The sequence below is a fragment of the Ylistrum balloti genome, unplaced genomic scaffold (genome assembly GCF_031769215.1).
Source record: "Ylistrum balloti isolate Yb309-2 unplaced genomic scaffold, AGI_CSIRO_Ybal_v1 Utg369790, whole genome shotgun sequence".
NCBI classification, from domain to species: domain Eukaryota; kingdom Metazoa; phylum Mollusca; class Bivalvia; order Pectinida; family Pectinidae; genus Ylistrum; species Ylistrum balloti.
The window spans coordinates 632,238-659,216 of NW_026781974.1; the positions used below are offsets into that span (position 1 = coordinate 632,238).

The window sequence follows — 26,979 nt, forward strand, 5'->3', positions numbered from 1 at the left end:
AAAATCTGAAGTAAATCCATTTAAGAGACAAAATTTTTAAAAATCAGTTTAGGATAACAACGATAATTAAGAGGTTAATAAACACTTTATCAACGTAACATGGAAAATTGCACGTTCAACCAAATAAAAAAAAATGAAAGTTATTCCGCAAGACATTTACATAACCTTGTGTGAATTAAATCCTTAAAATCCATTAAGCAAACTCCATATTGATGAATTCAATACTTTTATACAGTATAATATTTACTGGTGATTTTACCCTTACACACAAAATATGTTAAAAAAGACATGAAAATTGAATGTTTCTGAATATGTACAGCGACAAATTGAAAAAAAAATTAAAAAAACAACAACATTGCGAACATCAATATCAAATACATTTTACAAATATTAATATCTCAGATAAAAAAATACAATATAAGAAAATATAAACTTCCTATAGAATTCTGCACTTATGTATGAATTCTTAAAAAGACCCCATCCTTAGACTCGTTAAGAGTAGAAATAAAACGTATACTTGAGATGTATTGCGTGACAAAAACAACTACACCATATTGCATCACGGACATTTGGGGAGAGCGCAGCACGTGATTCAACGTTTACTTCTCTTCAGACGAGACTCTCCTTCCTATTTCTGGTATATTATATAAACATCATTTTAGTCTAATATAATTCAACAAAAACTTGTACAAACGATCTAAAGCTAAGTATAGTTATCATGGAACGCGCTAAAGTGTACAAGTCTTTGAGTTCACCGGAAAGACCCGAAAATACCCGATCTTAAGAATCAGGTGTCTCCCAAAAATTACCGAGATCTTGAAATTCATTTCGAATGATTATTATTCCGGAAGTTCGGAAAGGGGAAAGGTAAGAGAACATAAATTGGTTTGGACACTGTAACTCGATTGCCTAGGACGCCATATACGTCATCACATCCTGGCATCATGGGATATCGTATTTCTATCTTGCGGATTAGCGACAATTTTGTAAGAGGAAGTTAAAGGTATCAGAAAAGAAACATTGAATATAAGATAAAGTTTATGTTGACAATAACTGAATAAAAATATATTTTGTAAACATTCAACGTTTGAAGCAAACAAAAGCACCATCTAAAATGCAGCAGCGTCTCCCCGATGTTTGATTATAATAGTCTCTTTCAAGGAAATGTCCGACTTTTTAATATACTGTTGAAAAAAGGATATGTGGCAATTCTGCCCCAAACATCCATTCTAATGCGGTGCTGTCATTGCGATGGTTCTACTGCCTTGTTGAGCAAATACAGACGCCATCTGTCCGCGGTGGGCTTTCATATTTCTCTTGGCTGCAGACGAGTTTGCCCGGGGGGCAGGCCGAGGAGCGGACGGAAGTTTGTTAATATCATGCATTAAACGAGACATGCGCCCTCCTTTCGCCATATTTGCGTTGTCCTCTCCATCCCCCTTTACTTTTGGCACCGGTTTTGCCGACAAAGGCATTCGGCCGTATTGTGTAAACATATCATTCATGCGCCCACCTTTTGCCATGTCTGCCGTGGCTTGAGCCTCGCTTTTAACACGAGGTTCCGGGCGCCCACTGATCGGTCCTACGGCGAACTTGGTCAAAATTTTGTTCATGGATTTCCCCTCCTTTTCCGCGGTATTGCGGGCTTCATCTTTGACGCGAGGAGCAGGTCTAGCAGACTGTGGTATCTTGCGTGGGTCATGCAACAAGTTGTTCATATTTCCACCTTTGTGTACCACAGAAAATTCTTCCGCCTCTGGTTTAACACGTGGTACAGCGCGTGCAGATCTCGGTAGTTTGCCATAATTTGTTAACAACGAAGCCGTACCACTTCCAGAATGAGCATCAGCGATTTCCCTTGCTTCCGGTTTCACGCGCTCCACACGTGAAGACACAGGAGGAGCTCCTCCTTGACCCCCAAGCAGGCTAGACACCATTCCATTTCTCCCTAGCTGGTAGTTATCCATGGCTTCGCCAGTCTGGCACCTCGGCTCGCGCTTTGGTTCACGTATGACTTTCGGCTCACCAGACCCAAACAGCTCTAGGGAACCGCGTGCTTTACATGCGAACTCTTCTGCTTCCGGTTTAACACGAGCAACTGGGCGTGGCGAGGTGTATCCAGGATCATAACCTGGATATGCGGTGACATCCTTCGGTTGGTTATCATTGTAAAGACGCATGGTTCACAGAGGGCAAGGGTCAAAACTGGGATGTGTTCTTTTAATCTGTAATGATAAAGTGGTAACTTAAAATATATCAACTTGGTGTCATCAATGCAAGTTGTACAACGAACTTTATGTAGAAAATGTGTCGCCTTAAAAGAGATTATCCATACGCCAGTTAATTGAGGGAACTGTTCTATGCTATCGAGAATTCTTGACGATCCTAATAAAGCTCAGCTGGTTATTAAATGTACCACAAATATAACATCTCAGTATAAATTCGCAGTGGGTTCTTGTGGATAAAGTAAATATAAACGCTTAATAATTGGTTGGAAATGTGCACATTTCGTGTCACGTGAAAGGAATGCAGAGACCAGCCACTCTCCTTTCTTTACTCTTATTTTTACATCGATATCCTCGCTGGAGAGAACATTTCAGTACTTCTGACATAACAAAACCGATCCCTCCCAGAGTGCATGGTGACTGTGACAACATCGGTAGGGGATAAAACCTTTGTTGAAATCAGAGGGGAAATTCGTTTCCGCCACATTAACCAAATTAATTGAATTAGTCTGAACCTAGGTTTGAAACTACTGTCTCCAGTCGAATACACAATATATACTTCAGTTGGCTGGAAACTAGAATATCTTAAAACCGATATTTTTTACAAGTAACAAGTAAAGGGAGATAATTCCAGATTTGGATCGCGTCCCTGATGCTTCTTGAAATGAATATCATATGTTATATACCTCTATGCTGTACGTTCCTTAAGTATCTAAGTTGATTTATTGGAGTAACATTAAAGGATTTTTGCGTTAATTAATGTAAGATAATGTTTATAAAGACGATGGCTTCGTTATCGTGTGTAAATACCTCAGCTACACGTACTCTATTTCAGTTCAGGATTACGAGCATGCCGACGATAATCCAGGCCAAACTGTCTGACCTCTCGATTATGCAATAGACCTGAGTTAATACGACCGACTTACAACGTTAATCACATAAATTTCATCTCGTAGAAAGGTTAAAATTCTTCCCTAGATCTGAAAATATTTGTGCTGGCTTGCTAGTACTTGTTTAAATTATAATCAAGGAATGATATTGCAACCCTATTGATATTGAACTTATTGGCCCTAAAACTTAGATCTAACGTTAGGAAAACGGAAAGTCAATACTGAGTAGCACGCTGCACTTGGACACAGAGGGGACAGTATGCTTTTCAATGGAGCAAATGTCTTAAAAACAACATTGTATTAACGCCCCCTTGTTGAACCCCAGACTTAACGCCACGACCAAAACACCATCGTGATCCGATATAACAATGGTTTTGGTCTAATTTCAACAAATCGTTCATTCTTACCGTGTGTTATTCTATCAACTGCAGATTGTAGACGCAGTTTGATATTTCGAACTGCTTCAAATCATTCTAAATCGACAAAAATCCCTGATCTTCTCGCACCTGTAACCACGGTAAACAAGTTGTATGATTTCCGGTTGAGCCTCAGTTTGGAATACTTATAGGCCTACTTCCGTTTACCGCCGGTGTTGGATGTTTTGAAACTCACCTGTTCAGCCTTTCAGTGTCCTGACTTAGGTAAGTGGTTTGAAGTCTTTACATTTTGTGCTGATCGTATCAGGGGGTAAGACATTATCGATTTATAGACATACGATGTTTTATTTATGGCAGAAACGTAGGATCTCTTCATTTCAGTCGAATTTCCCTCTCCAAGAGGTGTATCAACATGATTCATAGAGGCACTCGAGAGGGGAATGGAACAGTTGTTTGACTGACGGACAATTGCTTGGTCAGTGATTCCGGTAATGACCCACTGACATTTGACCCTAACAATTGTCATCTAATTGTCGTGCAAGCAACTTTGTTCTGCATGATTGAGCATGACTTACAACAGACATGCTGTGCAACCTATGGTTGTTGGTGGAATGTATATATGTTCTAGCTTCTCCTTTTCTACGTATATATCAGTACAAACATTACAGTCATATATCTGAAGTTCATTGAGAAAACATTCTTATTGGAATAAAATTCCTTCTTATGAAGGTTAAGAGAGAGAGAAAAAATATCTACATTTCTAATTATTTTACTGTTTTATTGAATTAATCCAAACTTAACATTGCAACTGCTGTTTTTTTTCACTCTTTTTGATATTGAAGTGAGTAAATTGTTATATATATTGAAAATGTGGTATAGTCTCCGTGCCCAGTAAATATAGAGAAAAATGTTAAAACACCAGTGTTTTAACTTTTTTCTTTATACATATATACATTTAATTGCACGTTTTAATAACTATCGGAACTACCTGTATACTATTTATTTATTTATTTATAATCCGACTGATGAAGCTGATTTGCGTGTATTTCCAGACCGGTTCTCCGTGACATACCTTCGATGTCATAACAAGTGTATTCTAGTATCGAGTTTAAACGGTATATAAGGAAAACGAGTGTTTAATAGGCATAAATAGAGATTTTACCTCTGAATTGTATATGAAAAGTGATGTTAATCAGAAGACGTCGGTCTGAAAATTTCGCTATATTGGACGTGTTTGGCATTCGAAACCTCGCCATATACGAACAAACCTGACCGCGCAGTATTTCTATGTCAGTGATCTTAAGTAGAAATACTGGTTAAACTGAATCAGCAGCTCTTTGACGTGTGTGGGAGTCTGTTAGCATTGAAATATTACCAATCTACTGGACAAATGTATCCACGGTGACAGAGAGAGAAAGGGGTCTATAGTGATTTTAATGAAACAAATCAGACATTTGGGCTAATACTTCTTAAGTTCCGTTAGAGGCCCACCCACAGTGTTATTTGAAAGAGTCATTTAACGGCGGTGTACTTCTATAAGTTGATACGATATTACAGAAGGTAGATGCAGATTTGTACAACAGCAATTTGATTGCGCATGGTACATTATGTCATTTATCATAATACAAACACATCTATTTTTTATTTCATTATAATTGCTTAATAGATACACAGTCTGCGGTGATTAACAGTAATGATCTATAGCATTCCACCGACTGGCAATCGCTGAAAAAACATTTTCTTTTTGCAAATTAGTAAAACAATCGAATTCTTTCAATGTCATGTCGCGTTTTAACTGAGTGTTTGAAAAGTTTATAGTTTGGAGATGTATGTAGTCATAATTGTATCTTATTAAGTGTTGACAATTAGTTTCAATCACGATAGTTCGTTTATATCATAACCTGTAAACGATAAGATAAGATAAGTGAATTTGTGCCAGTCGGAAACCAAAGAATACCGCGTTTCTGAGTGTGTTCTTACTGTTTTTGTTCATTAAAATATTAGACTAAAGTATGTAGTTTGTGCAGTAAATGTGACCATTAAAATGTCTTTCTGGCGGGTTTATTAGTAGATACAATATTGATATATATTCATGGATCGCCGTACGCGTTCCGTTCCAGACCAGTCCATTCTGAGAAACAGACCATTCCGGGCCGTTGTAGTTGCATCCTTGGGCAAGATTCTTTACCCTTGATTATACGCCTCTTATATGTTATTCATTGAGAAAGTCACAAGGAGAGCAAGCTTTAAAATGACCCTTGACTGTTAACAGGACGGTAAACCCGGCCAACAAGCCAAGTTCAATTATAATAATTGTGTTACATTATTCTCGAGATTTATAACTTAAACGTGGAAAGTCTGTGATGCATTTATATTTCCTAATCTATGTGTGTAAATTGTTTTATGACATTTACGTTTAATTGGATAATTAGTAAACGAATTTGTTTCGAGAGCGCAGAACAATGGTTTATTTAGACAGATGTTCTTTACTATGACACTATATCTCAGCTACTTTATCTTAATTTTAATGATTGTTCTAATTATTGTCGAGTTAATTTTGATTGATGACTTACAGAAATGATTAATTAGATTTAAAGGTGTCCAGTTAGCCCTATCATCATACTATGACCGGTTATAAATCACCACATTATACATTAATGGAACAGCGTCTCTGATCTTCGTTAATTTTTATCATTCAGTATATTTCTGTGGTCTTTCTCTCTGAACTTGAAGATATTCTTTTTTATTAAATCGGTGTATAAGTATTTTTTACAAGTGAATGACTGATTACACGTTTGAAATGAAATAAAACGTATAGTGATAAAAATCCTATTCGCTTTCAAATATCGGTTATGTTTCGACATTTTCCGTGAGATGTAACGGAACCGACCGGAGTTTACCGAAAATTATCGGTGGTATCTGTCAAACGACAAAGATCTCATGACAGCAGAACTTTGTCTGAAATGTCTTCCTGTTAGCGTAAATGTCTTACTGTGATACAACGGTCATAGCGCGGGAACGAAACGAGTGTATGCAACAGAGGAGTAGAGATTATGTAATCAGCTGTATTTACAAATATCCTGGTTCGGGAAAGAGCAAAGAATTTATCATAAATAGAAAGTTTTACCACAGATTGTAAACAAACATTCGATCACATATATAAATAATCAAAACACCACTTATTTGTAAACATTTACCGTATCCTTTATTGTGTGACCTGTTTCCACGGTCGACAGAACACGGGGCACTCCTCCACTACTCACAGGTATCATAACTACAGTGGTACTAGTATACGTAAGTGTTGTTCTGTAGACGTCTGGGACTGTTGTATGACATTGGATCTAATGTGGACATGTGACATATCTTGGAGGTGAGACAATTAATTACTAGTCTGGCTATTTATAACGTACGTCTTTAAGAACTCATATATTGATATCGTTTTTGAGTTTTATACAAAGCCTTTGCTTGTTTAGTTTTCGTTTTCATACGTGCATATGTGTATTTACTATTATTTACGTCTGTACTAATTGGGCACGTGTTGTCGACACAAACGTTATAGTTAGGTCATTCTAATCTCAGGTGTAGTTCTTACTGCAACAACCATTTTTTTTACCTTTTATTGGAGATGTATGGTCACGGATCTAAGATATTTTGAGACGAAGTGCTTGGTGTACACGATAGCACTTGCGTACGTGTAAATATAACGATGTATATAGAGTTATTGGTAGTCCTTTCATATTTACGATGTATTTGGCTGGTGATATACTACTTACACACGTGTAGACTTCGGGTCACAGATTACTTTAATCTTCGACATGTATGATAAGCAACATGTGGTGGTACAGTCATCTAGTACTACACCATTAATATCACTGTACAGTCGTTAGCCCCCCCCCCCCCCCCCAATCCTCTCTCATCTTCCCCTACCCCCGATTAAAAAAGCACGCTGTAATATCACACATTGTGCTGAGATATGAAGTACAGGATTTATGTATCAATGCCGATTGTCTAATTTCCCTTGAGATCATTTGCATAAATATTTAAATTAATCTATTTTAATTTACATTTAACAATAATTTATGTATAATAATGAAAACTTCATTCTAGAATTTTTAGATAAAGCGGAAGCGTTTGGAAGATCGGTCGCGTATTTAACGTGTACTAGATTGATGTACTTGCCTCCGGTAATGTTCCTTATTGTGCCTATCAAACCCAGTGATATACTAGAGATTTACAGCTGTCTTGTCAAAGTATACTAGCTGTTGTTGTTTTACACTTCCGGCATGATACCGCACTATTAATTTTACTTATGTAAGTACTCGTGATCTTTTATAAATCCGGGAAATTCTACTTGCTAGCCATAAGGTGTGATTCCACATGCCTTACTCAACAATCCGTCAGGCTGTAAGTCACGTGTGTTTACATGCATGAGAATTGTTTTTATTTTTATCCAACATGCACGTGCATATCGTTTTCACGTTCATTACGTTGACATGTACATGCTGATGATTAACTATGGGAGGTATCTGCTTGCTTGTTTACGTTTGTGGGATGACAACACGTGATATAGCTAGACATATCCCACCTTATGTCGTCTCGTGTGAATCTGAAGAGATTACTATCATCTCTCGCTCGACACCCCGCCAGCCGCCCTCCTTCCGCCGTAGGTTATGCTACTTAGTAGAACGGTCCCAGATCCCTGTATAAATGGCCCTTTTCTATCCCCACATGCTATAAGTTATAACGACCCCCTCGCCATATCACTTGGTCTCTTCTCATTCACATCCACCACACCCAGCCATTTTCCAACTCAGCCACAGTGTTGACAATACTCATACTTCTGACTTGAAATGCTGCGTAAGTCAATCCGAAATAATATTTCAGTTGTAAACCCTGATGACGAAATGGTGTCAGATAACCCCAGATGATGTAATCTACACGGAGTTGTAAATCTTACCCAAACAAGCTTCTCTTTACAAACAGAGAATGTCAACAATTCTTTCCTCCATGCTCCAATGAAAACAAAATATGCAGATAAACTGTCCCGATATACCCATGTGTCAGCTAGTGTGAGTGATACTCAATATAGGAATGATCTTCAGCCTGACTCGGCAGTGATAATTTTAACACTATCAAATAGCATTCAAATCCATTCGTCCGTACCTATGTATCTTCCTGTTCAAATCAGTATATTTGTAAACGGCTGAATCATCTTGACAAGTTGAAATAAGCTAAATTTATTTTTTTGGGTGGTAATTGCCCGCATTTGTATTCAACAAAATCGAAAGATACACGGGCCAACTCGCATAATGATTTCCCACACATAACTTAACATTTCCCTAACAATCTTGGCATAATTTAACAAAAAGAAGAGGCGTTTTTAATAGTAGGTTGTATTGTATCATGACTAAGATAATTTTATTATAAATATCTTGTGGAAGGGTTCATCACTTCTGAGTACAGTATCATTTTACAACATGTTACCATGACAATAGATATTTTATTTTCGTGCAAAGTGACAGTATCATACGACGAAGCTTTCCAGGTGTGTTCGTGACACACAGGGAAGTAGACCGTATTATATTAAAACACACTAAGCTCATTTAAATTAGAAACACAACATCGAAGTTTTAACAAAACCCTGAGGGCCAGCATGTGTCATAGTATCGTCATCAGATGGAAATAACTACACTAAATAGCCTTTAACCACAGGTAAACATCTACCAAACTTAATGTTTTATAGCCGTACACTCCAGACTTCGACACAAACTCAGCTTTAACCTGTGGTATACACATTTTACATGCTCCAGGCGTGTTATATAGTGATAAGATACTTCGTCTGTCTCCAGACGGATGTGACAGACTGGCATGTACTGTTACACCAGTAAACGATGAAATCACTGAAGTCATGTCTGGTGATGTGGTGTTGTTCTCACAAAACGTCACCAACATCTCTTTTGAAAATTTGCCCGTTCCTTTTAACGATTATCCTTTTTTGTAAGACAAGGTGTTCCATTCTGTTATGAGTGTAGCATAGTATTCCTCCAATATATGCTTCCAGGACTGAATGTAAAACACATTTTGTAAATCTTCATTCTTATAAAGATATTTTTTATTTACTTTATGATTTGAATTGAATATTAGAATATTATGTTTTCAATCATTTTCTATTGATGAAGTGACCGCCGTTCTATTGTGACATTGAGAGAGAAAATTCCGGATTAACGTATTCTGCTTTAAACTGAGCGTCCGGTTAATTTAATTAATTGTCTGCAATTCATGCCTTAGAGTGAAATTAGGGTATGACTTGAGGAAGATTGCATGTTTCCTGCGATTCGAATGATCTGGAATCACGTCAGTGAGATTAAAAAACAGTTTGGTGATAGGAGAGTAGTCATCTCTTTAAATCTTAGTAACATCTTTATAAATACCAGATGATTAATTCGTCACACGCGATGTCCTACTCTGTCACGATATATCTAGACCTGTTGTGTTTCAAGCTCCTCTCACTGTAGGGACCATTATATGTCAGTAATATAACACAAGAACCTGTCGACTTGTACAGAAAAGACATTGCCAAGTAAAGATGTGGTTTATTACTGTAATGATGGTCACTGACGAGAAGGTTCGGAGTCTTTGTAGTATATATCATAGTTCTTCAACTGGCGAGTTGTCATTTCCACGTAGTTCTCTAGACGGGGCATCGTCAATAAAACATTTTTCTGAAAGTGATAGTAACACACAATTGAAAATTAAGAAGAAGACAGGCTTAAGGAGTCGTTTACCACTGTACTTACAAGGTCATGATAAGTAGGATGATTTATTTATCGTAAACTTTACGTTTCTAGATAGTAACATAATTGCTTCCTCAGACTATCATTTGACGTGTTGCAGTTGATTCGATATTCAATAACTCGTTCCCAATATCACGATTTCCGTGTAAGACGTCGACAGATGGCAGATACATTTACAAAACTGTGTTTCTAGAGATTGATAATGGTCGCCTTTATGACTCATTGAGCGATTTTCGCTGTAATATACCGAACTCTCATGGGAGGACCTAGCATTCTTTATATTGAAAAATATTTATCGTAGGACGGTGTCAACGATGTATAAGGCGTTTGCCCTTCCGGCTCGTGGTCTTTTTTTTCAATGATCAATGTAAAATTTTCCTATATTCATGTTTTGCTCCTGTTCAATGGATTCTGGAGCTGAATTATGGTTTTGTTAACCAGTTTTCTCCGTCTTCTAGTTGCTGTTTTGTTTTCTCAGTCTAGTAGTCGCTGTCTTCTATCCTCTGTCTAGTAGTCGCTGTCTTGTTCTCTCCGTCTTCTAGTCGCTGTTTTGTTTTCTCCGTCTAGTAGTCGCTGTCTTGTTCTCTCCGTCTTCTAGTTGCTGTTTTGTTTTCTCCGTCTAGTAGTCGCTGTCTTCTATCCTCCGTCTAGTAGTCGCTGTCTTGTTCTCTCCGTCTTCTAGTCGCTGTTTTGTTTTCTCCGTCTAGTAGTCGCCGTCTTGTTTTCTCCGTCTTCTAGTTGCTGTTTTGTTTTCTCCGTCTAGTAGTCGCTGTCTTGTTCTCTCCGTCTTCTAGTCGCTGTTTTGTTTTCTCCGTCTAGTATTCGCTGTCTTGTTCTCTCCGTCTTCTAGTTGCTGTTTTGTTTTCTCCGTCTAGTAGTCGCTGTCTTCTATCCTCCGTCTAGTAGTCGCTGTCTTGTTCTCTCCGTCTTCTAGTCGCTGTTTTGTTTTCTCCGTCTAGTAGTCGCCGTCTTGTTTTCTCCGTCTAGTAGTCGCTGTCTTCTTCTCTCCGTCTTCTAGTTGCTGTTTTGTTTTCTCCGTCTAGTAGTCGCTGTCTTCTATCCTCCGTCTAGTAGTCGCTGTCTTGTTCTCTCCGTCTTCTAGTTGCTGTTTTGTTTTCTCCGTCTAGTAGTCGCTGTCTTGTTCTCTCCGACTTCTAGTCGCTGTTTTGTTTTCTCCGTCTAGTAGCCGCTGTCTTGTTCTCTCCGTCTTTTAGTTGCTGTTTTGTTTTCTTCGTCTAGTAGTCGCTGTCTTGTTCTCTCCGTCTTCTAGTCGCTGTTTTGTTTTCTCCGTCTAGTAGTCGCCGTCTTGTTTTCTCCGTCTAGTAGTCGCTGTCTTCTTCTCTCCGTCTTCTAGTTGCTGTTTTGTTTTCTCCGTCTAGTAGTCGCTGTCTTCTATCCTCCGTCTAGTAGTTGCTGTCTTGTTCTCTCCGTCTTCTAGTCGCTGTTTTGTTTTCTCCGTCTAGTAGCCGCTGTCTTGTTCTCTCCGTCTTCTAGTTGCTGTTTTGTTTTCTCCGTCTAGTAGTCGCTGTCTTGTTCTCTCCGTCTTCTAGTCGCTGTTTTGTTTTCCCCGTCTTGAAGTCGCTGTCTTGTTCTCTCCGCCTAGTAGTCGCCGTCTTGTTCTCTCCGTCTAGTAGTCGCTGTCTTGTCCTCTCCGTCTAGTAGTTACTGTATTGTTTTCTCCGCCTTGAAGTCGCCGTCTTGTTTTCTCCGTCTTGAAGTCACTGTCTTGGTTTTTGTTGTGTCCATGTTAATGTATATCTTGTTATTACCTTTTCTTAGTTTCTCTATTTCTTCGAATTACTCGTTATTGAAAAAATCTATTTGTACCATACCAGATAGCTACCTGTAATCTGATTCGCTGGCTCTAGGTTAACTTTTTTGTTTTATTGATAGACGTGGGTGTGATATGAAGACAGGTTGGTCAATATACAGGTCTGTCAAGGTCATAGCTAACATATCTCGTTAATAAAGCATTGTGACGGGATAGATAGACTTTCCTGGACAAATCAGTAACGTGATACAGATGTCTCTTGTTAATGTCTTTATCTATGGTTACAGTACATATCAATGTGTATAGATCTCAGTTTATGTACAAGCATGTCAGAATTAGCGTATAACTCGAGGGCGAGGACAACGTTACTATAACTACACAATACATCACTTACCATTATTAGTCCACCTTCAGTGACACGTGTTATGTATGTCTAGAGAATTCACCGTTATACATGTTACAACTTCTTTCGTCGTGATTGATTATTTCTAAGAATACTTCTTGTCAAATTCAGCATTTTCGCCGAAGGTAATTTTAAAATAAAATGAAAAAATTAATGAATTTCACGCGTAACAATGACATGTATGTTGATATTTATCTTAGTCGTGCTGCAGATTCGTAAAAACTTTCAGTAGTCTGTCATGTGAATTTATTTACATCAATGTTGGTGGTTTAAACTGAAAAACGGTTTTATTTCTCTGTTGATTTGATATAGATAACTTATACTGACCGCAGCGTCACCAAGTGAGGGTAACATAAGCACGCACCCAACGTTACCCAATACCTACCTGCCTGTAGACTGTTACACAAACTGATTGATGCGTGTGGTCGTTTATAAGTCTAACAAATGGCATATCGGTCCTTATCAACGGAAGAAAATTGTAATGCAAATAAATTGTATCTTTAGAAGGAACAAGTTCGGGTTTGGGGTGGAGAGGGTAGATATGAAGCACCGGCTCTCTACATTAACAGTACAGAGACACCCAACTAGACTACACACAGGACCTAGTGAAAAAGAACGGTGTCACGATTTGTCAGTACCTTGTTATCAAGGATAGACTATCATTGATAAGATAGAACAAAGGTCAGATTTTCTCAATTATCATCAAAATAAACTCACGTCACGTGCATCATTACCTTGGTACCCAGATTAGGACTTCAGATAGACCTTAGGTCTCGTGTCGCTGACTTTTTACCCATATTAGACCCACAGATAGACCTTAGGTCACGCGTCTTTGACTTTGTACTTATATTGGACCCACAGATAGACCTGAGGTCTTGTGTCACTGACTTTGTACCCATATTAGGTCCACAGATAGACCTTAGGTCTCATGTCTCTTACTTTGTACCCGTTTAGACCCTCAGATAGACCTTAGGTCACGTGTTTATGACTTGGTACCCAGCTTAGGCTGTCAGATAGACCTAAAGTCACGCGCCGTCAGATAGGCCTCATGTCACGTGTCTCCAACTTCTGGATCAGACTAGACCAGCGTACATAGGTGCCAATCATATTCGATTGACTTAGGTAGTGACATCATCGCGATTAGCAAAAGTAATCTTCATTTGACTGTTGAATTTATTTGAACGAATATCGTTGTATTGATTATCATTCCGGTTGAAAGGATTTAAAATCCATCAATTCCGCATAACACTTCAAAACAAAATTCATTGATGTATATGTGATTATATGCCTCACATTATTTTAATAGTATTGACATTGGTTTTTCACTGTGTCCATATTTTTGCGAGAAATAGGTCTGATATCAAAGAGTGGTTCCTCAGCCACGCCCTCTAGATCGAGTACCTGGGAAGTTAGCAATGAGTCAGTCGAGGCGTGGTACAAACCATCTAGCATACAGAATATCAATTATCGAGCTGAGGTTTGCTCTGTATACTTCAAAGTCAGGACTGCCAAACTTCATTTAACACTGGTCAGAAACGTATAGACGTTGGGGGTCTTTGAACTTTCAGTTAAACAGCCCCATTTTCCTTGGATTCTTGTTGTATATTTAATGTAGGTCATTGTGACCTATATTTTACACTTCGCAGACTTTGATTTGACTGGTTCAAACCTCCATTTCTATCTTGTGTAGTTTAATGTAAGAAATGTAGATTGTAGAAATGATAGTTTTCTTTAAAACGACATTATTGCTGTTGTACATGACTTGAAGACTTCTATGTAAGTTTAACCATTTTAGGATGCTCCTAGTATTAGTTCTATCGACTTAGGTCGCTTGTTCTTCCTCATTTTATATAAAGAGCCATGAGCAGTGCTTAAAAAATCTGCTATCGGGACACGGTCAAATTAACCCTGTATATGGACTCCTGTTTTGTACTAGTTCATTTGTTTTTACAATTTAAAACCTGCAAAATTCCTTGTCTTCATTGGAATGATAAAGAACAGCGACAACACGTTATGACTCGAGTGATCTCGGCCCCAACACAGTCATTCTATACAAATTGTGGACGTATTGAATTCCAGCTCTGTTGAAATAAGATGGTATCAGCTGTCTTCTATTAGTTCTTGTCTACTGACCTTCTCGGAAACAATTTAAATAGCGATTAATTTCTCAATTTTTAAGGCGGGTGTACAGTCGAATAATATAAAACGTATGTACAACTCAGCCTTGCGAAGGTCAAACGGGCAAGTTGGTCCAACTAAAGGTCGTGTTCACGGCTCTAGGCGAACAGCATCCGATTCAGTTACATGTCGAATATGATTAGGCCTTGCATGGAAGTTTCCTACCATAGCAAGTTCAAAAGTTCAAGGGCTTCTGATTTCTCACAAAAGTCTTTTATCATTTTAGATGTTTTAGGACATGTATGGAATCTTGAGACAAAATTTAGGTCCATATCAGGTGGTATTAAGTGTATTTAACTCATTCGGAATTAGTTCTGAGTTAGTAGTGGTAACACACTCGCCTTTCACCTAGCTGTCCGAGGTTCGATTCCCGCGTCGGACGTGAAAAGGTATTTGGTTACCCGCCCGACCACATCGAGTTTCCCCGCGGGTACTCTGGTTTCCTCTCACAACAAGACCCCTCGCGCACTTACATCCGGGCCATAAAGAGTGATTAGTATAAGTTGAAATAACTTTTTTTCGCAATTGTTGTAAATATTACTTCTGGGGTTCACGGACATTACATTAGTGTGTTTCGTAGTGCTAAGTGATCCAGTTAGATCGATTGAAAGGTATCGATACATATGAAACCTGATGTTCTACATACAGAATAGCTACACCATGATACATTTACATACCGGGTATAAACAAACCACTAATGGACCTTGGCGTATTTAAGCACTGACTTTGATATAGGTCCCATCTATATAAGTGACCATTAAAATGGTCAGAATAGATTGTCCGAATGATGTGTGGGATAACATTTTAACATCTCATAAAAATGTATCCAGTTTGCTTGTGGTAGATTTTCGTAGAATTTAGCGTGGGAAAGTACCCAAGGTGTATATGGAATCACAACACCTGGGTCCTATACAGGTAAAATGACGTCATCGTCATCGGTAATGACTACCTGGGTACTCGGTTACCTGCAGGGATACATGTTATGTTTGATACATGACATCCTGTCCTATTGAGTTCTGGATTGTGTGAAATCGCCATTTATCATTGTACCCAAACAGTTTAATTCTGGAGAGACGGAGTGTGTGAGAAGATTTAGAAAGTAGTTAATTAGGTGAGGGGTCATTATGTAACGGGTACCTCATTAAAGGGAGACATTTACATACCACATGTCTATAGAGGAATTTGATAGCAGCCAGGGAAATGGATCAGCCTTCCTATCAGGGAGTAATGTAAACAAACGGACCTTAGGGTCATCTCACTAGATACGAGTAGACGAGTATGTATTATGGTACCTTAGCTTTAATTCCGCCCGGACAGTGAGTCTGTAGTCTCTTGGATGTCGGATCGGTAATATATATCAGTTGATTGGATGTACACTATTAACATTTTCTATACGATTTCCTTACAGCTTGCTGACGTGACATAACTCTTCATTTTTTGTCGTTGTGACCTAATCTGGTCATTTTACGGCTATAGACGGACATTTTAACGCAGTCTTAAGGTATGACCGTTGATTTCATATGTATTTCGTCTTTATGTATATACATGCATGCTCGGCAATTCGCTCGAGGCGTGTAATTTGCATGACGATAAAAATCCACAAGATGTATTTATAATCAGGAAAGACAATTTTATAAATTTAGATTTAATTGGTGTCGTTAAGAATTAACTTTGACATGTCAAAATATTTATTTTCAGCTTAGCTGTTTTTCATGCATATTACATTTGTATTCATAAATTGTTCATTAGACGTTCGCATTGTATCAGGTGTTTCTGGCTCCAGTTTGTGGTTTCAAATATTAACAATATACAGCTTTTAATTTCTGTTGACAAGGTACGATGCATTACAGTCAGGGTGAAAAGAATGTTTGTTTTTGACTGATGCCTTTTGTCTTGATTCCGCAGAATTTAAAATTCTGATTAGACGTCAAATTTTTGTGTATTTGTGTCCTGATTACATGACATTATTTGTGTCCTGATTACATGACATTAGTTGTGTCCTGATTACATGACATTGTCTGTGTCCTGATTACATGACATTAGTTGTGTCCTGATTACATGACATTAGTTGTGTCCTGATTACATGACATTGTCTGTGTCCTGATTACATGACATTATTTGTGTCCTGATTACATGACATTATCTGTGTCCTGATTACATGACATTATCTGTGTCCTGATTACATGACATTGTCTGTGTCCTGATTACATGACATTAGTTGTGTCCTGATTACATGACATTATCTGTGTCCTGATTATATGACATTATCTGTGTCCTGATTACATGACATTATCTGTGTCCTGATTACATGACATTATCTGTGTCCTGATTACATGACATTATCTGTGTCCTGATTACATGACATTATCTGTGTCCTGATTATATGACATTATCTGTGTCCTGATTACATGACATTAGTTGTGTCCTGATTACATGACATTATCTGTGTCCTGATTACATGACGTTATTTGTGTCCTGATTACATGACATTAGTTGTGTCCTGATTACATGACATTAGTTGTGTCCTGATTACATGACATTATCTGTGTCCTGATTACATGACATTGTCTGTGTCCTGATTACATGACATTATTTGTGTCCTGATTACATGACATTAGTTGTGTCCTGATTACATGACATTATCTGTGTCCTGATTACATGACATTGTCTGTGTCCTGATTACATGACATTATTTGTGTCCTGATTACATGACATTAGTTGTGTCCTGATTACATGACATTATCTGTGTCCTGATTACATGACATTGTCTGTGTCCTGATTACATGACATTATCTGTGTCCTGATTACATGACATTATCTGTGTCCTGATTACATGACATTATCTGTGTCCTGATTACATGACATTATCTGTGTCCTGATTACATGACATTATCTGTGTCCTGATTACATGACATTAGTTGTGTCCTGATTACATGACATTATCTGTGTCCTGATTGTATGGCATTATCTGTGTCCTGATTATATGACATTATCTGTGTCCTGATTACATGACGTTATCTGTGTCCTGATTACATGACGTTATTTGTGTTCTAATTACTCGACATTATTTGTGTTCTGATTACTCGACATTATTTGTGTTCTAATTACTCGACATTAATTACTCGACATTATTTGTGTTCTGATTACTCGACATTATTTGTGTTCTAATTACTCGACGTTATTTGTGTTCTAATTACTCGACATTATTTGTGTTCTAATTACTCGACATTATTTGTGTTCTAATTGCTCGACATTATTTGTGTTCTAATTACTCGACATTATTTGTGTTCTAATTGCTCGACATTATTTGTGTTCTAATTGCTCGACATTATTTGTGTTCTAATTACTCGACATTATTTGTGTTCTAATTACTCGACATTATTTGTGTTCTAATTACTCGACATTATTTGTGTTCTAATTACTCGACATTATTTGTGTTCTAATTACTCGACATTATTTGTGTTCTGATTACTCGACATTATTTGTGTTCTAATTACTCGACATATGCATATTCCACGGCACAATTAGCTGATTTATCCTGTAATTCAGCCTAATCATGCCGTATTATTTATATATTTGTCCTGATAAAACGATATTATTTGTATATTTAAAGGTTACAACCAACGACTAGAGGACTATTTCTACATAACTAAAACACTACATTTCACCATGACGACAGTAAACGGGGTGTACACCCCCAGCCCCACACCGAAACCCCATCCCCGGATCAGACCCGAGGCTGAGGAATACGCCAACAGAAATCGTGGGGGCATGGACAAATGGTTCGATTATTCACAAAATACTAGTTACGAGTCGCCACGACCCATGGAACGACTACGTTCGGACGACGCACGACGTAACGCCACCACCAATAAAGGTTGTATGAATGAACTTCTGGGAGGTTACGCCGACCCACCGGCGGATAGAAAAATTCACCCTCGGGCTGTCAGGGGCGATGCAGCGGAAACGGCGCAAAATGATAAAGGTGGGGCCATGAGGAACTTAATGGAAAACTATGGCAATTTAGGAATTGATTCTAAACCACCTCCAAAGGTCAAAGGTGATTATGCGGAGGAATATGCCGAGCGGAATCACAACGGTAAAATGGAGACATTGATTAATCACTATGGTACGCTCCCTACAGACCAGCCCCCAGCCCCTAAGGTATCGTACGGTGGTGAGGAAGTGGCTGAAAAGTATAAGGGTGCTGGAATGGGACCCCTCCTCAGACAGGAAGAAGAAGCTTACTATCAGGAGCCCAAAGTCAGCCGACTCCATCAGGCGTCGGAAGGGCCTGGGTAAGTCCTCATTATGTTCGGCTCTTATTGGTTAGGGCTTAGTTAGTGACATATTTTCCGTCTCTTTTCCTCTTTCTATCACCAGGCGTTGTCACCGACGGAATGTCAGTGTTTCTTGTGCCAGTGAACGTTTATATTGACAACGTCACTTCCGGTCCTTTTTCCTCTAAATGGTTTCATAACTTTAATGTAAATGTCGGTGTACAGGGCGAGGGGTTGTTCATGTTTGCATGATCAGTGAGACCCGGTCTTATTTCTCCTATCTAGAACAGGCGTTGATTAAATTGCTGGGAGCTTTTGGATTTAATTAGAATATGTACTTCAGGCAATCAGCTCCGCAGTTTTGTATCATGATATCTAGTGTATATCTACAGGAGGAACATTCTGATTTTACTTATCTTCTTCATTATCTGAAGTGTTGTATATTTTCCTGCATAAACCCCAATCACCAGCATTATACAGATAATCCAATTCAACACATTGCAACACAGCTGTCTTACTGAACTCTTTTTATTAACAATTCTACACTTCATCGGTTAATGATACAATGCTCGATATTTTAGATAACTCACCTAAATCTTGTCAGCACTGACTGATATCTGTAGAAAACAACATTTAAATACTTGTCAATTTGAGGCCCTTTTTTCCAAAGTTCTTTTCAAACATAAAAATTGAAATAGCAGTTCGACAAAGGGCTGCATATGCTACACATCCGCTTTGCTTTACTGGATTTAACACCGTCGCTATTGTCTTATGAAGACCGGTGTTAAAAGATGCCACAGCGATTGCAAAATAAAAAGCAGACACGTCTGTAGTTTGTTTCCTAACACACTTCAACTTTTCAGTGTGGAATTTGTGTCGCGGATGAAGCCAAAGATTTTTTATTAAGAGTAATATTTTACTTTTATCGCGTTTAAGTCTTCCGTCATTTACATTCTATAAATTACATTTTAGAGTCTACTTAATGGAGGGATGTACTAACCTTCCTTGTGGTATGCGAGAGAATTTTGATCTTTATTTCTTTGTCTTACTGATCACGTGCAGCGAGGGTAATTAAGTTACAAGTCCGTTGTAATACCAGTCTGACATGTGATCTGGTTTCATACCGTATAACTTCTGGAGCAGCCAATATCCTAGTACGCTAATAGACTGATAGCGGTGTTTATATTTAAAATGGCCTTTCTATAACACAGGCGTTTGGATTTTGATATGTTCTTGAATTATCTGTAACTGTTTACTAGTAACGATCAAATACGTGAACTTTGATCAGCTTGATGGTAACCGTTTTGTGACACTAGGAATTCTAGTTAATGCTAATATAAATACTGCCACCATGTCATCACTTGTGGTGTCGGTAAGATTAATTATGATTAACGACCTCGGTGAAATCCATATCTCGAAATTAATTTGAAATTTTGTGTAGGTCAACTTAGCGAACTTGTGTGGTATGTGCAATTATAAGGTCCATCATTTCTGCTCTAAGAGATTGCCATACAGTGTATAACGATTTGAAATAGGAAATCGAAATATCGTCAATAAGTTGTGTAGTTGAAACCTTTTGGGTGCACGGAACAAGCATATACCGATTGTAGTATCGTTTCTTAATAATGTTACACTGAACACAACAGAGTGTAATTAGTGCCGTAATAACGTCACACTAAACACTACAGTGTAATTAGTACCGTAATAACGTCACACTAAACACTACAGAGTGTAATTAGTACCGTAATTACGTTGCACTAAACACTGCAGTGTAAATAGTACCGTAATTACGTCACAGTGAACACTGCCGAGTGTAATATGTGCTGTAATAACGTCACAGTTAGCACTGCCGGGTGTAATTAGTGCCGTAATAACGTCACAGTGAACACTGCCTGGTGTAATTAGTACCGTAATTACGTCACACTAAACACAGCCGGATGTTATTAGTACCGTAATTTCGTCACACTAAACACTGCCGATATTATTAGTACCGTAGTTACGTCACACTAAACATTGGAGTGTTATTAGTACCGTAATTACATCACAGTGAACGCTGCCGAGTGTAATTAGTACCGTAATTACGTCACACTAAACACTGCTGGGTGTTATTAGTACCGTAATAACGTCACAGTGAACACTGCCGAGTGTAATTAGTACCGTAATTACGTCACACTAAACACTGCCGAGTGTTATTAGTGCCGTAATAACGTCACAGTGAACACTGCCTGGTGTAATTATACCGTAATTACGCCACACTTAACACTGCCGTGTGTTTTTAGTACCGTAATTACGTCACAATGAACGCTGCCGAATGTAATTAGAACCATAATAACGTCATAGTGAACACTGCCGTGTGTTATTAGTAATTACGTCACAATGAACGCTGCCGAATGTAATTAGAACCATAATAACGTCATAGTGAACACTGCCGTGTGTTATTAGTACCGTAATTACGTCACACTAAACACTGCCGAGTGTAATTAGTACCGTAATAACGTCACACTAAACACTGCCGAGTGTAATTAGTACCGTAATAACGTCACACTAAACACTGCCGAGTGTAATTAGTACCGTAATAACGTCATAGTGAACACTGCCTGGTGTAATTATACCGTAATTACGTCACACTAAACACTGCCGGATGTTATTAGTACCGTAATTACGCCACACTTAACACTGCCGTGTGTTTTTAGTACCGTAATTACGTCACAATGAACGCTGCCGAATGTAATTAGAACCGTAATAACGTCATAGTGAACACTGCCGGGTGTAACTAGTACCGTAATTACGTCACACTAAACACTACCGAGTGTAATTAGTACCGTAACAACGTCAAAGTGAACACTGCCGAGTGTAATTAGTACCGTAATAACGTCAAAGTTAACGCTGTCGAGTGTAATTAGTACCGTAATAACGTCAAAGTGAACACTGTCGAGTGTAATTAGTACCGTAATAACGTCAAAGTGAACACTGCCGAGTGTAATTAGTACCGTAATAACGTCAAAGTGAACACTGCCGAGTGTTATTAGTACCGTAATAACGTCAAAGTGAACACTGTCGAGTGTAATTAGTACCGTAATAACGTCAAAGTGAACACTGCCGAGTGTAATTAGTACCGTAATAACGTCAAAGTGAACACTGCCGAGTGTAATTAGTACCGTAATAACGTCAAAGTGAACACTGCCGAGTGTAATTAGTACCGTAATAACTCTACAATGAACTCCACCGAATGCAATTAGTGCAGTGCCACAATATCGCTACACTGCATACCGTCGAATGTAATAAGATTAAACACTTCCGAATGTAATTAGTACCGTAAATATGCTACACAAAACATCACAGGATGTTATTCATACCGTAATGTTACTACACTATACACTGTTAATTACACTGTACACCGGCGGATATTATTAGTACTATAATAACACTGATTCGCATTATAGGATATATGCCGATATCGTCACTAAAATTTCATAAAATTCCTTTATCTGCTTTCTGAAATCAAAGCTTGAGTATGTTGGTTCAATTTCATTTCTGTCAAACATATAAAGAATCTAGGAATTCCATCTGTTATAACAAATTGAAACATGAATGACATAGACCTTGTTCGTAAAACTGTTGGCCATTATAAATTGGGTGTTTTATAGCGAGCATAACACAGCGTATGTGACAGTATAATATGAGGAACTGCATTGAAATCATTACGTGCACACACCTATTAAACACAGATTAAATTTCCCCTGGATTATGTACATGTACACTACAAACAACGGATACCCAATACACAGACGGCTATACCCGATAATCTGGAAGTCAAGTGGAAACTCGTAAATTATATTGGCAGTGTTTGCTTTGTACTAGGTAAATGAATGCTCCGATTTATAGTGCGATGTTTGAAAAAACGTAACTTTATTGCTTAAAGCATGAGCTCAACGATGTAAAATTACAGTATTTGCAGAAATTCTTAAAGTCTTATAAGAACACGACTAAAGATTCGGTCCATCACTGTAAATATGTATATGTAATAACGAAAGACCTTACAGGACATAACTATCATGAACACTATTAAATTACAGAATTCTATTGATCGAGCAAAATACGTCAACTTCACAAAAAGTTGGTATTGACATTGAAGACGTCAGCTCCTTGTAACATGATATATTCCTCCGTTACTGACAGCAGTACATTGGTTTCCCTCTTTTGTCTCTTTGTCAAACAAGATTACGAGAGAGGTCAGCCAAACGAAATAATGACTGGTTACCAAGTGACTGGAAAGATGTCCCGCTTTTCGTGCCAGAAACCCCGGATGTCATTCAAATGACCGCATAAAATATTACTGAAACACGTTAACGTTTGTGCGCCTAATAATGAAAGTTGTCAAGTGAAACTCGTAACATAGCTTGGGCCAATAAGATTAGCAAAATGCATCTACCGTTTCAATGGAAATGCTGAAGCTCTTTTTCCCCTTTTTTGCAGATGGGATGAGAATCCACCGGCATATCGCACTAGACCGGAAGCGGAAGGGATTGCAGAGAAAAATTCCGAAACGAATTGCGACAAGCTGATGAGAGGGGAAGTGCTGCCCCCGACTGTGAGGACACCAAAAATGCCCCAACATTTGCAGGAGTCGGAAACACCGTAAGTTTGGGGTGATCAATGAATAATCATGTGTATCTGTTCTAGTCCACTTGTAAAAGTCGTATTCTAGTGAACTAGTGAGATTTATCTTCTTTCGGCGATATCTTCATGAAACTTTGAGAATAAATTCTCAGTTTTACTGAGTAATTATGATGTTGGCTCCAGTCACTTGAAGTGTGTCTTATAGTTCTCGGAAAACATCTCCATTGACATCCAACAGGTTCTTGATTTTAAGTGAATAATTGTTTCTCCGTTAGTTCTCAAAAATAAATAAATAAATCCCGATTGACTTTCAGTAGGATGTTAAGTGTATCATAATTTAAGTTAAAAGAGCTTCTTGTAACCAAGTTTATATGAAATGTTCAAGGATATCTCAACTTTCATTCGTTACTACATAGTGTCAGTTCGGTTAAAGTCTACATTACTAATCAGTAAATACAGAGACGTATTATATACGTCTCTGGTAAATATGTGATTATAACAAATAAAATTCTGCAATTTTTATTTGTGATCTCTGATGGTTGGACCCAAATCTCTCAGGAATTCTCTTTTATCGTCATGAAACAACATGATGAAGGTGATCGTTTGGGAAGGCTTGCTTGCTTTTAGCTGCTTCTCCCTAAATATAAACAGAAAATGGGTATGTGTTTATTTTCATAATCACGTTATACAATCTCTATATTTTTCTGTTTACAGAAGACCAGTGACATCTCCACTCAGAACGAGGCCGGAAGGGGTCACCAACTTCCAACGAAACCAGAATGGTTCCGAAATGGCGGCCATAATGAGGGGCGAAAACAAAAGTTCAGCAGCTCCAAAGAAGATGAATAGAAATCTAGTTAGGTCTGAGAATTGGTGAAACTGTCTCTAGTCACTGGCACACTGAGAGAATGGAGTTATCTGCCCGTGTAGTCAACAGGTGTTACAAGTAATGTAACTACGCAAAGACACCTAGTGGCAAGAATTCAAATGACAATGAGAAAATTTGAGCTGGTCGTGAAAACATTTTATCCACTCAAAGGCAGTGAGATATGTTTTAAAATATGATTCTTTAATATGCGTGGATATTGTATAAAATGAATAAAACACGTACATAGATTAATTTGATAAGTGGAATATCTTATTTCAATAATCATTTTAACTGATTGCATATCAAATCAAACTGTATTTGCCTTCTATGCAAAGAAATTTGTCCATTTTCGATAAATTGCTTAAAGTTATTTTTATACATTGTCCTTGTACCAGGTATGCCATTTTTTCCTTAACAGTACAAGGTTTTTTAAAATTGATTTAATACAGATTCAAACCACAGTTTATATAATTGTGTCTTTGTATATTTAATACATATCATGGTATGATAAAGTAATCCAATATTATTTTTATTGGAACACCTGCCTGAAATAAAGTTGTTATTCCTGTTATTCTATATATATTGATGTTTGTTAAAACTTGTGTAGTACTGTGTTCAGTAAGTGAGAAACCTCTAGCAGCCATTAGGGTACAATGTATATTTGATGTAATAACCTTCCATGTTTTTTTCAGTATGGATTTATCTGTATCTAATTCCCAATGTCATTGTGATGCATTTCATCTTGGTAATATTTGTAGATTTGAGTATGTTTGTAGTTTTATATAGATTTTTTTTCGGTTTTAATAGATATAAGAAGATCTGAGAAAGTTAGGAGACAGGGGAGATTAAGTGCCAGTTTTATGTCTGCTCAACAGAATATTACCCCGTTTGTGTGATGCATTTCCAGCATCACACATTTTAATCTCTGTAGTATATTCTCTCAACTCATCAGTATATTGATAATTTAAGAAATAGAAATCTCAAGTTAAAAACACACAATATCATTGTTGATGCTTCTAATTATTGTTTTATTGATTTTGCACAAAATTCCACAGTTGTTGTGTGCTTGTGTGTGTGATTAGGAAAGTAAGGGGCTTTGCTTGAGAGACTGTCAAAAGAAGCTAAATAGAAGGTGACAAGTCCCTGTGATTGAGGTGACTGCCAACCTAGCCTTTATGATGTTGGACAATTATGTGTTCATGTATCTTATAAATACTCTGTAAAATTATATTGTTTTTGTTTGCTTTTGTTTTGTCAGATTTGTTGGAAGAACTGTTAAGCATTGTTTTTGTAATTACAAACTGACTTTCTAGGTTGCCATTTTTCAAAACTTTATTATTAAAAAAAAAATTCTCTCTTATCTTTTTCACTAAAAACTGATAATTCTATAGCCTATTTCTAAATGTGAAACCAGGGGCTTCGATGGAATGTATTCCAAAACCATGGTAAAAAATTGCTTCTATAGTCTGTTTCATAAAATGGTTTGTAAATTACCTGCTGTGATATGTAGTTTTAGTGGAGAAACAGACATGACTCAGTTCAGCTGTAACGTATGAATGTTACTCTTTATAACTGAAACTGTACTTTTTTTTAATCAGACTATAATCCTCTTGACAGAAGGTGCTAGTACTAACAGCCTTACTTAAACACATTATGAGTTTATAGAATAATTATTATATCAAAACATAATAAGTAAAGATCAGACTAAATATTGAAAATTAAATTTTGGTGATAGTGTATACCACAGGTTAGCATGGACTACAATCATTGTATCACCTGTAACAGGTATAAAGGTCATAGTTCAGGAACACCATAATGAAATATTTGGAAGATGTCTGCTGTTGACCAGTGATGGACCAAGAAGGTGAAGATGTTAACCATTTTACCTCTGAAATGGTCTGTGACATCTGCTGAAAAGAGATGGACCTGCCTTTGAGTGTGGGCTTATCCTGGTAAAGTTTGTTACATACATACATTTGTGAAACTTTCACAAAACGAATATATCATAGCAGATTAATCAGATTTATTGTATAACATTGTACCTGTATTTAGGCTAGTATCACTTTATTTAAACATGTATTAATTGAGATGTACAAAGGACAAGAATAGAAATGCTTATGTAAAGTCAGTGTATGATGAACTGAGGGCAGTGGGCCACCCAAGGAAATAAATGTAACTTACAGAATGTGTCAGTGTGTTTTATACAAAAAGAAACTTTAATGAAACAACCTAAGTGTAATATGATGACTCACAATGGGTTGACATAGTCTATCAAAGAAATTTCGTCAACATGAATCACTACTCTAAAACATTTGAAATTATAACAAGATCTACAGGTAATAATCAGTGGGTTAGGGTGTCGATATTCTCTTTGGGTTTACAAGGTCTCTCCGTCTGTGTGGATAAGGTCAATATTCGATCTATTTGGGGCTAGAATGTCATTGGTCTGTGGGATAAAGGTGTTGATGTTCTGTCTCTTTCGGAGTTAGAATGTCTGTCATTGGTCTGTGGGATAAAGGTGTTGATGTTCTGTCTCTTTCGGAGTTAGAATGTCTGTCATTGGTCTGTGGGAT

General features: G+C 37.6%; 2 protein-coding genes across 3 annotated transcripts; one reads left to right on the forward strand and one right to left on the reverse strand.

The window, feature by feature from the left end:
* Positions 1-1,229: 1,229 nt before the first annotated feature.
* LOC132544312 (uncharacterized) lies at positions 1,230-2,180 on the reverse strand. The gene has a single exon (XM_060207888.1). The coding sequence runs from the start codon at positions 2,178-2,180 to the stop codon at positions 1,230-1,232; it is 951 nt and encodes a 316-aa protein (XP_060063871.1).
* A 4,597-nt stretch (positions 2,181-6,777) lies between these two features.
* LOC132544296 (uncharacterized) lies at positions 6,778-26,568 on the forward strand. Of its 2 annotated transcripts, none has more exons than XM_060207870.1 (4): positions 6,778-6,862; positions 18,252-18,936; positions 23,395-23,556; positions 24,253-26,568. In XM_060207870.1, the coding sequence occupies exons 2-4, from the start codon at positions 18,308-18,310 to the stop codon at positions 24,413-24,415; spliced, it is 954 nt and encodes a 317-aa protein (XP_060063853.1). In that variant the 5' UTR covers positions 6,778-6,862; positions 18,252-18,307; the 3' UTR covers positions 24,416-26,568. The 2 variants fall into 2 exon arrangements, with proteins under 2 accessions (XP_060063853.1, XP_060063854.1); XM_060207871.1 differs by lacking the exon at positions 6,778-6,862 and adding an exon at positions 7,800-7,803.
* Positions 26,569-26,979: the final 411 nt, after the last annotated feature.

What these genes read in the sequence shown, in the direction of transcription:
- LOC132544312 (XM_060207888.1), bottom strand. Translation starts at nt 2,180, where the DNA reads ATGCGTCTTTACAATGATAACCAACCGAAGGATGTCACCGCATATCCA.
- LOC132544296 (XM_060207870.1), top strand. Translation starts at nt 18,308, where the DNA reads ATGACGACAGTAAACGGGGTGTACACCCCCAGCCCCACACCGAAACCC. An exon ending in CAGGCGTCGGAAGGGCCTGG is followed by an intron (nt 18,937 to 23,394) that starts GTAAGTCCTCAT and finishes CCTTTTTTGCAG; the next exon opens with ATGGGATGAGAATCCACCGG. An exon ending in TTGCAGGAGTCGGAAACACC is followed by an intron (nt 23,557 to 24,252) that starts GTAAGTTTGGGG and finishes TTCTGTTTACAG; the next exon opens with AAGACCAGTGACATCTCCAC.